This window comes from Fragaria vesca, linkage group LG3 (genome assembly GCF_000184155.1).
Source record: "Fragaria vesca subsp. vesca linkage group LG3, FraVesHawaii_1.0, whole genome shotgun sequence".
Taxonomy (NCBI): Eukaryota; Viridiplantae; Streptophyta; class Magnoliopsida; order Rosales; family Rosaceae; genus Fragaria; species Fragaria vesca.
The window spans coordinates 6,529,367-6,542,271 of NC_020493.1; the positions used below are offsets into that span (position 1 = coordinate 6,529,367).

At 39.2% G+C, this 12,905-nt stretch overlaps 2 protein-coding genes across 2 annotated transcripts; one reads left to right on the top strand and one right to left on the bottom strand.

Moving 5' to 3' along the window:
- Positions 1-394: 394 nt before the first annotated feature.
- On the top strand, positions 395-2,601 carry LOC101292673 (UPF0678 fatty acid-binding protein-like protein At1g79260-like). Its single transcript, XM_004293809.1, has 4 exons — positions 395-618; positions 711-851; positions 1,341-1,409; positions 2,085-2,601. The coding sequence occupies exons 1-4, from the start codon at positions 460-462 to the stop codon at positions 2,202-2,204; spliced, it is 489 nt and encodes a 162-aa protein (XP_004293857.1). The 5' UTR covers positions 395-459; the 3' UTR covers positions 2,205-2,601.
- Positions 2,602-2,881: 280 nt separating this feature from the next.
- On the bottom strand, positions 2,882-4,386 carry LOC101293271 (mediator of RNA polymerase II transcription subunit 22b-like). Its single transcript, XM_004293811.1, has 3 exons — positions 4,176-4,386; positions 4,022-4,087; positions 2,882-3,359 (listed from the first exon to the last, which is right to left on the bottom strand). Exons 1-3 carry the CDS (start codon positions 4,353-4,355, stop codon positions 3,114-3,116), a joined length of 492 nt encoding a protein of 163 aa, XP_004293859.1. The 5' UTR covers positions 4,356-4,386; the 3' UTR covers positions 2,882-3,113.
- Positions 4,387-12,905: the final 8,519 nt, after the last annotated feature.

A 12,905-nucleotide genomic window follows, 5' to 3' on the forward strand; every position in this document is an offset into this window, starting at 1 on the left:
GTTTAGAAAAAAAATGGTGGGCTATTAGCTCTAGGGTTAGAACAAAGTGCATGATAATGTGATAAATGATAAAGTGTAGAGACAAAAAGATAGCAAGAGAGTCATCATCTTATTCATTGATAGGAGCTAGGGAATTACACAATACCAATATGGTAAGGATATGAATACATAGATCTAGTCTAACTACATATCCTATTGGCATAAGACCAAGGCACACATAGAGAATATCCTAGAACATATTTAAGTTTGTTATAGCTCGCTAAAACGTAACTAAAGCGGCTTACTTCACTCTTGGTAAAAGAAAATAACATAAAATAACAAAAGGAAGTAAAAATCGATTGCTTTTACTGAAAACAGAAAGATAACGACCAATTCTGTTAAGGTGAGTGAGCCGCTACAGAGAGGAACGCGAAGACGAGACTTCCAAAGAGCGCGAAAGAGAAAGAGAGAGATAAGAACATGGCGGAGGACGGCGCTAAAGCATCGCCGGCGGTCCACCCGGCGATCGCGCCACTGTCATACCTTCTGGGTTCATGGAAAGGCCAAGGCGAGGGCGGCTTCCCCACCATCAACTCCTTCTCTTACGGCGAACAACTCCATTTCTCTCATTCCGGCAAGGTACGACTCTTCTCTCTTTCAACCCAAATGGGTCATAATTTGCTTGATTGGTTTGTCTGAGTTTGTTACTGATTTGGTGAAAATGGGAGAAGCCGGTGATAGCTTACACACAGAAGACTTGGAAATTGAACTCCGGGGAGCCTATGCACGCCGAGAGTGGATATTGGCGGCCCAAACCTGATGGGACTATTGAAGTCGTCATTGCTCAAAGCACTGGTCTTGTTGAAGTTCAGGTGCTCATTTCTTCTCGACTTCTTGGTTATTCAATGGAACTCGGAATGAAGTTGCATTTAGCATTTAGGAACAGATTTGAATTAATAAAGATTTGACCCTTTTGATTTATCAATTTAGAATTCCTTTGTAAGTTTGTATGCCGCAATTGTTAGCTTTTCAACCCATCTTTCTAATTAGTGTTTATTGCATCAGTACTCATTTCATCATGTTATTCTGTGGAGTTTTGAGGAATAGTGTTGAGCACCTTATGATGTTACTTTCCTTTTCATTTCGTTCGGGAAAACTTTAGAATCTACTTAATGTGGAATATTTGGTACGTACATGCATTGGAACTGTATGATTTTGTGACACTATTTTAGCTATTTATTTATGTTCTTATGAGATCAGACTGCGTATTATTCATTTTATCTACAACTTCTTCTGTCTTTTATTTCTTTACTTGACTTGATCTGCATGCTGATATTATTGTTATGTTTTAATTCGTTCAGAAAGGGACGTACAATGCAGAAGAGAAAGTGATAAACCTTCGAACTGAGCTAGTGGGAAATGCAACAAAGGTAATTTAAGCTCAACAGTTATGATGCAAAGCCTTACAGTAGTTTCTGCATAATGTTGTAGCAATAAGATGATATGCTTCGTCCAAAAAAATATATATGTTTTGAGTTTTGGGATGACATAAATTGAAAATTTTAACTGCCAGTAAGAATGTGCTCATAGGACATGGCTGCTATAGAGAGACTGTATTGGTGCATTTAAGGTTTTGTTGAGAAGAATGATGCTTCTAAAACCACGACTGGTACCACAAGGATGCTGGAAATTTTGGAACTGAAAGATAGGTGATAATTTTGTTTTATCAAAGAAGAATAATAATCTTGGACTCTTGGACGATTAAGTTCCTACAGTGATGCAAGAAAAGAAGGAAGTATGTGGATGGACAATAATAAGAAAGAAAAATGTAAAAGTAAGAAACAGAAATCCCAAGTAAATTCGTAGAATTGGTTACTGAAGCAATTCTGGGTTAGGATTAGAGATTTGTGGAACTTGTGGTATCTTACGTATGGAAATGTCTACACTGGCAACTTGTTAAAAATATGGATTACTTTGAAGAATATATCTGGTATTTAGTTGTTATCAATTCTCTGGTAACTTTGATTGTTTTGGTTATTGCAGTTGCTTTTCTCTCCCAAAACGACTGTTGAATGTTTAACAGTTCTTTTTTGCTTCTGGCGTAGGTGAAAGAGATAACCAGAGTTTTTAAGTTGGTTGACAAAGAACTGTCTTATGAAGTTCAGATGGCTACCAATCTCAACAGTCTCCAACCACATCTAAAAGCCTCGCTCAAGAGAGTCTGAAGTGTATGTTGTAAATAAAGTAAACTTCAGAAGTTAGCATCAAAACTGTAGTCATAGATCATTACTCTAAATGCAGCTACATTTCCTCCAGATTCATATTAAGGACCAAAGTGGATCTGGTGCAAAGACAAAGAACTTTTTCATTTTATTTTTTATATTTTGTAATAACAGTGGTAGGCGAATACCCTCCTTCAAGCTTTGGATTCACCTATCTGGCCAATCTGAGCATTGGTTTTCAACGATGTGCTAACTTCAGCATAAAAATCAATTTCATGATTATTGAAGAGCAGGTCCTCAATTTTCCAATGATATCCGTATTTCCTCGTCTGGTAGACCACATCATTTGATTGTATCTTCCAATCCCAATATGGTTAATCAAGTCACTCTAGTTACCTTAGCTAAAGGATTGTACAAATGAGCTTACTTTGCTATAGGATTCTCAGTCTTCCATTCGCTCACAACGTTAACATTAGCACTGCCGGAGCTCTGCAGCAACTTGTTCCAAAACTTCAGTGTATAACTTCAACCATAGAAGCCCCATTTCATATGGTAATCAAAGTCTGCTGAGGTCTGTGTTTTGGTTCTACCCGTTAAAGTGGATAAATCCCCTCAATTAAGTGGATAAATTCCCTCTATTTTCTACTTGAATAAAGCATGTATCAATCTTGACACTAAAAGATGTAGAAGATACTTGCATAATTATGCATTCAGATTAAACTTCCAATTAGCTACATAACCGAGCAAGTAATCTATTCCAAGGCTAAGAGTTCAAAAGGTCGGTAAGTACAAAGTAGAACAAAATGTGCAGCCATATAATGTTAGTGCATATGTTTACATAAGAAGTGTCATGACTCATGATTCCAGAAACAAAGCACCATAGCAGTCAACTTCTCTTCTTCAAATTTAAGGTCATTGCTGCAAGTCGTTCTCATGTGTATGTGGTACAGATGAAGAATAATAATGGGCTTCAAGCTCCTTCAGGCTGGCAGCTGCCTCCTCCCCAATTCTAGATAACATGCGGTCAGTCTTCTCGGCCTGCTTGTCAAACTCTGCCTTTCTTTCCTCTACATGGTCATTAAGGGATGCAAATCCAGAAAAGAGTGCAGTCTGCTTCAGGTCCGACACCAACTTAAGTAGAGAATCAGATGCCTGAACCTGTGGTCAAGATAGATATGTTTGTATAAATGATCCAGTAAGCAACAGATAAACATCTGATAGACAAATGAAGCTCATAACCAAACTTGCACTCATCTAGAGACAACTTGATGAGACCGGAAAAGCCTAAACCCAACATTGCACTCCATATATGGAGAATGAAGTGCATATCCTTTGCTTCTGTTTTGTTTTGGTATCATTTGCTCAAATCCAAAACTACAATCATGTTACTACCTCATAATGCTTAACCCAAAATCCACCATTCTAGATTGGAAATCAAAATAAAGAACCCTGTTTCAAAAGTTTGATCCTTCCTTGTACCCTTTTGATTGTTCCAAGATTGCATAACAAAAATTTACTCATTGACAAGAAAATGTGAAGTTTTTGGTACATGGGTTCCAACTAAGAAAATCAAACATTTTTCACACACACATCAAAAACTAGCAGGCATTTGATGACCATAGAAAAGCAAATGTGAAGAGAGATTTCAGGCTCAGAAACACCTCAGTTTATCATCATAACAACATTACCAACTCCAAAAATTTCGAAGCACAAATCAATGCATATTGTTACTTTACTTTCTACTACTTCCATACACAAGCTCTTAAAACACAGAGACACACAAGCAAAGAAGCAGAACTAATAAGGACTAGGAGTCTGACCATTCTAGCAGCACGCATCTCCATCATCATAGCTTCTTGAGAGTTCCTAACAGGTGGCTCACTCACCTATAAAACAACATAAATCAAACACTTCAATTCTATTTTTAATAACCAAAAAAAAAATCAATTATAGAGAAACAAAGAAGAGACAGACCCTGGAGACGTTGACGAGGTAACTGAAATAGTCGACGATAGTGCCGATGTCAGTCTCCATACTCTCCAGCCACTTCTTCTGCTTCTTAGCTGCAGCCAACGCCGCCGCCGATGTGGGTCCGCTCGCGGCGCCGGACCCACCTCCGGCTCCTGCTCCGGCTCCTCCTCCCCCTCTGTTCATTCTTCCCTCTCTCTCTCTCTCTCTTTTTCTCTTCTCTACTATCACCGCCGCTGCATATACAAAAATGCGAGAAATAGGGACGGACAAATCTGGGCCTAGTCGATCTTAATGAGGAGCCCAAAGTTTTTCTTTTTTGATTTCATGAGGAGCCCAAAATTGAAGTGGGCTTTTGTACAATGTCTCTAATAGTTATTAAGAGCATTTTGTGACCCAAAAAAAAAAACACGAGTTAATGACGTACGGAAGAATTGAATCAACATTAGAGAAAGACATTTAGATAACTAGCATCACCACAGGCATCTTCAATTTTCAGGTGACAAATAAAAATATTAAGCATTTCTTTAACAAGCAAACATCGTGTCTTTGACTAACTATGATATATATTATCTTTTAAGATCAGATTACCTGCTCAACATATACTTCAATTGACAATGATAGATGAAAGCATTGTCGATGATGGATTCTTACTAGAATGATTATTGTTATAATATCCAGACCAAAATAAATAAAATAGTAATGAAAGGTTTCATGAGTTACATAAATTACATGAGTTATACAAACGTTACATGAGTTACACAAAGAACATGGATAGTTTTGGAGTTATAGTCAAGGCATGAGTTACAGGAAAATTCATGAAGTACCATTTATTGGGAGAGCACTAATGAGAGGTCTAGATGATTCCTCCTTAGCCTATAAAAGGAGAGTCATTTGCTCATTCTAAGCATCTCATCCATCTCAAACATCCATCTTCCAAGTAGAGAAGAGTGTCCACTCCAAGTTGAGAGTGTAGAGTAGTTGGTAGCAAAACAAGTGTGAGAGAGAGTTTCCTTCAAGTAGTGTTCTTGAAGTTGTGTATCTCGTGTACCCATTATTTCATAGTGGAAGTTCTTGTTATTGTTGCCCCGTGGACGTAGGCACATTGCCGAACCACGTTATATCTGGTGTTCCCTTTCCTCTATCTTTTACATCTTTGCATATTTATCCTTTGTGTGGTTTGAGTTGTTACTTCCATTATATTATTTTTCCCATCAGTGGTATCAGAGCCCTTGATTCGTAGGGCGTGGGCGTTAAAATGGAAGGTTCAAGGAGTACAATGGTTCGACTCAACCACTCAAATTGGATTACATGGAAGCCACGAATGGAGGACATACTCTATTGCAAAGATTTGCATGAGCCCATCGAAGGAGTTGATGCTAAGCCGGAAGGGACGTCAGATGCTAATTGGATAAAGATGAATCGTAAGGCAATCGGTCATATCCGAGAGTGGATGGATGATAGTGTATTCCACCATGTGGCAAATGAGACTGATGCACATGAGTTGTGGACAAAGTTGGAGTCGTTATTCGAGAAGAAGATCGCCGCCAAGAAAGCCTTTCTAATTAAAGAGCTTGTTAACATGAAGTATCATGAAGGCGTGAGGGTCACCGAGCATCTAAACAACTTCCAAAGTACAATCAATCAATTGACAACCATGGGGATGACGATCGATGATGAATTACAAGCATTGCTGTTGTTGGGGTCGTTGCCGGACAATTGGGAGACTTTTGTCATCACTGTAAGTAACTCTGCTCCTGATGGTAAATTGACTATGGATAATGTTAAAAGTAACATGTTGAATGAAGAGACAAGGTGAAAATCCTCTAGCTCCAACAATAGCCAAGTCTTTGTGGCGGAGAATAGAGGTAGGAGCAAGAGTAAAGGACCTAGAGGCCATGGAAGGAGTGCAAGCCGATCCAGAACAAGGTTCAATGGAAAGTGCCATCATTGTGGTATTTTTGGGCACATGAAGAAAAATTGCAACAAGTTTAAAAAGGATCCTAGGGAGGCTCGAGATGACAATACTCATCAACCGAAGGATGACACAAAGAACACAACCGCTACTGTGTGCAATGATGTGTATGAGTTCCTTTGTCTTGAAGGAGAATGTCTACATGTTGACGATACTCCCGGTGTTGCATGGGTCGTTGATTCCGGAACCTCTTTCCATGCCACTCCAAATAAGGAGTTTTTCTTGACATACAAAGGTGGTGGATTTGGGATTGTAAAGATGGGCAATGAAGGCTACTCCAAGATTGCAGGAATTGGAGATGTCTGTTTTGAGACCGATTTGGGCAACAAGCTGATGTTGAAAGATGTTCGACATGTTCCGGGCCTACGTCTCAATTTGATGTCAACCGGCGTGCTTGATCGAGAAGGTTTTCATCATCACGGAGGAGATCAAAAGTGAAGGCTTACCAGAGGATCACTAGTGGTGGCTAGAGGGAAGTTGTGTTGCACCCTCTACAAGACATATAGCAAGATATACAAAGGGGAGTTGAATGTCATGGATGACTCTTCTCCAAGTTTTTGGCACAAGCGGTTAGGCCACGTAAGTGAGAAGGGATTGCAAGTTCTAGCAAAGAAGTCTCTTATTCCGTTTCCCAAAGGTACCTCACTTGAATCTTGTGATCATTGTTTATTTGATAAGCAACATAAGGTTAGTTTGCTAATACATTTACAAAGAAAGAGAATGTTTTAGACCTAGTACACTCGGATGTATGTGGTCCTATGGAAGTTGATTCACTAGGTCATAGTAAATATTTTGTCACTTTTATCGATGATGCTTCACGAAAGGTTTGGGTGTATTTGTTAAAATCAAAAGACCAGGTGTTCCAAACCTTCAAGGAGTTCCATGCCATGGTTGAGAGGGAGACGGGACGAACCCTCAAGTGTCTCTGCAGTGATAATGGTGGAGAGTACACTTCGAACGAGTTCAGAGGTTATTGTTCGAAGCATGGCATTAGACACATAAAGACAGTTCCTGGCACCCCACAACATAATGGTGTAGCAGAGAGGATGAACCGCACCATCTTGGAAAAAGTGAGAAGCATGCTAAAGACGGCTAACCTGGCGAAAGAGTTTTGGGACGCAGCAGTGACAACCGCTTGTTACCTCATCAACCGAACACCATGTGTACCGTTGGGCTTGGAGACTCCAGAGAGTGTGTGGACCGGTAGAAGTGCTTCATATTCTCACTTGAAGGTATTTAGGTGCAAAGCATTTGCACATGTTCTAAAAGAGAAAAGATTAAAGCTAGATGACAAGGCCGTGCCGTGCATCTTTCTTGGGTACGGTAATGAAGAGATGGGCTACCAGTTGTGGAATCCAATAACCAAGAAGTTATTCAGAAGCAGAGATGTGGTGTTCCATGAGGATCAGACTGTTGCGAATTTTGACAAGAACATACTAGAAAATGCAGAGCGCCTCACTTATGACTCGTCTCCGCTCCAAGAAGAGTCTAACAAACCTCAAGAAATGGTTAATGAAGACGTCCCTGATACGGCAGAACCAAAAGCTGCAGGTGCTGCAAATGATGACCAAGAGAATCAGATTCAGGATGATCATGATCAGGGGGATCATGAAAAGCCTAATCAAGAACAACAACAAGAAAATGCCCAAGCACCAGTTCGAAGATCTCATAGAGTACCGAAGCCAAGTACCAAGTATCCTTCTTCTCAATATATTTTGCTCACCAGTGATGGAGATAATCCATATTCCAAATACATTATGTTGACTGGTGATGGAGAGCCTGAATGCTTTGAGGAGGCGAAGACTCATGTAGACGGCGACAAGTGGATATTAGCTATGAAGTCTGAGATGGAGTCCTTGTTGAAAAATGGCACCTACGAGTTGGTGGAGCTTCCTAAAGACAGAAAAGCACTCAAAAACAAATGGGTGTTCAAGTTGAAGAGAGACGAGAATGAACAGTTGACAAAGTTCAAGGCTCGCTTGGTTGTCAAAGGTTTCGGGCAGAAGGAAGGAGTAGATTTTGATGAGATCTTCTCACCAGTTGTCAAAATGACATCTATCAGAGTTATTTTGGGCATGGCAGCTAGCATGGATCTTGAGGTGGAGCAGTTAGATGTAAAAAGGGCATTCCTACATGGTGATTTGGAGGAAGAAATATACATGGAGCAACCGGAAGGTTTTGAGGTCGAGGGCAAGGAGCACATGGTTTGCAAGCTAAAGAAAAGTTTGTATGGACTGAAGCAAGTGCCAAGGCAATGGTACAAGAAGTTTGACTCATTCATGGTGGGTCATGGATACAAAAGAACTGATACAGACCCATGTGTGTACATTCAACGGTTCACTGGAGGTAAATTTATAATTTTTTTGCTTTATGTTGATGATATGTTGATAGTGGGGCAAGACGTTTCTATGATCTGCAAGTTGAAGGCAGATTTATCAAAGTCTTTTGATATGAAAGACTTAGGTCCAGCTAAGCAGATTTTGGGCATGGAGATTACCCGTGATAGGAAGGCAAATAAATTATGGTTGTCACAGGAGAGGTATGTTGAACGGGTGCTTGAAAGGTTCAACATGAAAGAAGCCAAGTCAGTGAGCTCACCTCTAGGTAATCACTTTAAGTTAAGCAAATTATTATGCCCAACTACACAAGAGGAGAAAGACAAGATGGCAGGTATCCCTTACTCATCAGCTGTTGGTAATCTTATGTTTGCCATGGTATGTACTCGTCCAGATATTGCTCATGCAGTTGGAGTTGTTAGTAGATATTTATCTAACCCTGGCAGAGAGCATTGGGAAGCTGTTAAGTGGATACTCAAATATTTGAGGGGCACCTCAAAGTTGTGCTTGTCTTTTGGTAGATCCGAACCCGTTTTGGAGGGTTTTACAGATGCAGATTTAGCTGGGGACCTTGATAACAGAAAGTCCACTTCTGGGTACTTATTTACATTTTGTGGGGGAGCTGTATCATGGCAGTCCAAGTTACAGAAGTATGTTGCCTTATCCACCACTGAGTCCGAGTACATAGCGGCAAACGAAGCAGGCAAGGAAATGATATAGCTGCAAAGGTTCATTCAGGAGTTGGGTGTGAAGCAAGAAAGGTATGTGGTGTATTGTGATTGTCAGAGTGCAATTCACTTGAGTAAAAATTCAGTTTATCACCCTCGCACTAAGCACATTGATCTACGTTATCATTGGATACGAGATGTAGTGTCAAAGAAGTTTTTGCAGTTGAGGAAAATTCACACCAACAAGAATACTTCAGATATGTTGACTACGGTTGTGCCACAACAGAAGTTGGAGTATTGCAGCAAGTCCGCTGGGATGGACTTCAAATAGAAGTCTTGCCGCGTATTTCCCTGGGTTGGTCTGGAGGGGGAGATTGTTATAATATCCAGACCAAAATAAATAAAATAGTAATGAAAGGTTTCATGAGTTACATAAGTTACATGAGTTACACAAACGTTACATGAGTTACACAAAAAACATGGATGGTTTTGGAGTTATAGTCAAGGCATGAGTTACAGGAAAATTCATGAAGTACAATTTATTGGGAGAGCACTAATGAGAGGTCTAGATGATTCCTCCTTAGCCTATAAAAGGAGAGTCATTTGCTCATTCCAAGTATCTCATCCATCTCAAACATCCATCTTCCAAGTAGAGAAGAGTGTCCACTCCAAGTTGAGAGTGTAGAGTAGTTGGTAGCAAAACAAGTGTGAGTGAGGGTTTCCTTCAAGTAGTGTTCTTGAAGTTGTGTATCTCGTGTACCCATTATTTCATAGTGGAAATTCTTGTTATTGCTGCCCCGTGGACGTAGGCACATTGCCGAACCACGTTATATTTGGTGTTCCCTTTCCTCTATCTTTTACATCTTTGCATATTTATCCTTTGTGTGGTTTGAATTCTTACTTCCATTATATTATTTTTCCCATCAATTATCTAATTTATCGTTTATAAAGCCTAGATATTAAGACGAAAGAAGTTTAGACACGTCTCATGACAAGAAATCATGAATATATTATGTGAAAACATCTATTTCTTGTGATGCCTAGTGAAGGGGGGATGAGGAAGGGGCCAAAATCACCACATAAAATGGCAGGATTGCAGGTACTAACCCCCTCCGACCATCACTATCAAAATGTCTAACCCTAGCTGTTTCCAAATAATCCCTGCCTTGAAATACCAACCCCCTTTGTTCATGCAAGTCGCAAACTCACATGAAACGGTGAGTATACAATTATTACCGACCATATTATTCCCTTTCGATCATTCTTGATTTTGATTGCTTCTGCAACTAGAAAAAGAACACACCCTAAATCTTGGTTTTGTTTTTATGTTTGGTTCATAGAATGTCAAAGTTTCAGTGATGAACAGCTCGCTCGATCGATCACATATATTCTTCTCCTTCGGTGGGATTCGCTTACATGATACTCAGATATGTTATTGAGCATTAACCATTGACTTCCTCCATTGTTATATCATTGTTTGCATGCTCATTCTCAGAATTGGGTAGCCAAGATTGACCTTTTCCTTCTCAACCTTATTATGAAGTGCAGTGCACAACAGTTATTACCGCCAGGGTTTAGAGTCTTGAAGATTTTCCCCAGAAACAATGGCATACAAGCTTTGAACAGCTTCATATATTATATATATCCTCCCCGTGGTGTTATGATAATATCTTAGTTATATATTATATATTCTTCCTTCTTATCAAAGCCTCCCAATAATTTTAAGAAGTCGTACATATATATGCGAGGATGTCACTAAACCGTGATGGCCAAATTTCACATTGTCGGCAGAATCATAATCCCCTGATACATGCATTTTTAACTTACTCCTTTGGAATTCCAGGAAAGAAACCACTAATTTCAATTACGTACTCTTCGAATTAGATGATGCTGTCACGCATAGATGGGGACTATGATTCTTGGAAGATATATGTATGTGTGGTTCATACTTGTGAGGCAAGGGACTACGAGTACACACAACAACTTAGAAACTGATTGGATGTTTGATCTGAAATTTGAAGATCCTATGTTTAGACGCATTATGGTTATGTGTATGGGGGTTATCCTCTAATCCCATTACGTTTCAAAAATAGAACCGGTTTTTAGCAAATCTAAAGTAGTTTTTGGTCTTTAACACCAATTTCAGGGCGTCAATAAACTAAATCTCGACAACTAAATCGCAAAATATATATGTTTGGATAAGTTCTTAAACCCTGACCTTTCATCTGATCGGATTTTGGTTTGGAACAAAGATGATTTGCTGAATATGGTTATAGGGTGCATCAGTGTGAGTTTGTGACTCTAGTAGTTTAGCTCCCGAAAGCAATTTCAACGCCACTTGGGTCAGTTGGCTGGTGTTTGAAGCTTTAAACCTTTATGAGGACAAAAGGAGTGTCCGGTAAGTCACTCTTCAAGAGCATTACGGCAAACGTTTGTTGGTTAACTGTTTTCGGGCTTTCATGGTATCAAAGGCAGTTGCGAAAACGTGAGGGAGGAATGTGTCGGGCAAGTTTGGAACCCAATAGTTTGAGTTTAGACGCTAAGTTTATAGTGGGAAACAATAATAACGACAAGGTGAATGAGGGCAAATGAAGGCGTATGAAATTCATTAACAAAAATCGATCAAATAGAATGGATATCATGTATACAAAAGAATTAGAGCACACATTGACAACAAGCATTCACTTTCATCCAGCTGGCCACGTTGTGCTAGTCAAATATTGCTCCCCTTCAATTTGATATGAAGCATATGTCTCGTTGTAAATGGACAAAACCTACTAGATGAAATGGAAAAACTGATTTCATTTTATTAGTGTCACGTTTCAAGACACATTAATTCAAACCATGTCAGTCGAACATGAATAAACAATAACCAAGAAACAAATCTAGCCGCACCCTGCATTGATCCTCAGGCACAATTATTTCGTGATCTCTAAAATGATCAGGGAGTAGGTAGGTTTCCTTGATTTAGTTCAATAATGTGAGTTCTGAGTTTAAAATTTCTCTATTTGGAAAAAACTGGAATTCATATATGATAAGACACCAACATAATGATACACAATCATCATGTGATGGAATTTAAATGATAAGTTTTCTCTTATTTTTGTATTATCAATCAATAATTATTTCAAAATGGGTTTTTAGATTGGGGTAAGCAGCCATTCACTTATGAATATTATGAACCGATTGTGACCTGTAAGAACCTAACTAATATCTCGGTTTAAGCCGATTACCACATTAGAGCAATCAGTTTCCACTGGCCAAGATTTTTCACCTTCTAAACTTGTAGAAATCCGCAGGCCTCAAGATGATTCAGACTCTCTTAAATCCTGACATTTTACCAACGTTATATGAATCTTACAATTCCTAAAATCCTTAGTACTCAAAAACCTATCAATAAGAGACTAATGATTGTCACTGCTCGAACTTGGGTGGGAATTCCATTCAAACAAGTGCCTTGTCAATCTTACTCGTTGTCATCGGCTATTATCAACCAATAAGAGATAAGAAGAGAACAACCAATCTGGCCGACAATATAGAGCTTGAATGACTAAATATAGAGCTTAATCATAGCTTTCTAAATCATATAACAACTCTTGTCCTCTCAACAGATATTTGCTTGCTCTCCAATTACTGATCTGTTTTGATATGTTTAACTATTAAGTGGGGTTGAATTTTAATCCCTAAAGTACTAATCATGCATGAGAGAGAGAGAGAGAGAGAGAGAGAGAGAGAGAGAGAGAGAGAGAGAGAGAGA

What these genes read in the sequence shown, in the direction of transcription:
- LOC101292673 (XM_004293809.1), top strand. Translation starts at nt 460, where the DNA reads ATGGCGGAGGACGGCGCTAAAGCATCGCCGGCGGTCCACCCGGCGATC. An exon ending in CTGGTCTTGTTGAAGTTCAG is followed by an intron (nt 852 to 1,340) that starts GTGCTCATTTCT and finishes TAATTCGTTCAG; the next exon opens with AAAGGGACGTACAATGCAGA. An exon ending in TAGTGGGAAATGCAACAAAG is followed by an intron (nt 1,410 to 2,084) that starts GTAATTTAAGCT and finishes CTTCTGGCGTAG; the next exon opens with GTGAAAGAGATAACCAGAGT.
- LOC101293271 (XM_004293811.1), bottom strand. Translation starts at nt 4,355, where the DNA reads ATGAACAGAGGGGGAGGAGGAGCCGGAGCAGGAGCCGGAGGTGGGTCC. An exon ending in ACCTCGTCAACGTCTCCAGG is followed by an intron (nt 4,088 to 4,175) that starts GTCTGTCTCTTC and finishes GTTGTTTTATAG; the next exon opens with GTGAGTGAGCCACCTGTTAG. An exon ending in AGATGCGTGCTGCTAGAATG is followed by an intron (nt 3,360 to 4,021) that starts GTCAGACTCCTA and finishes TCTTGACCACAG; the next exon opens with GTTCAGGCATCTGATTCTCT.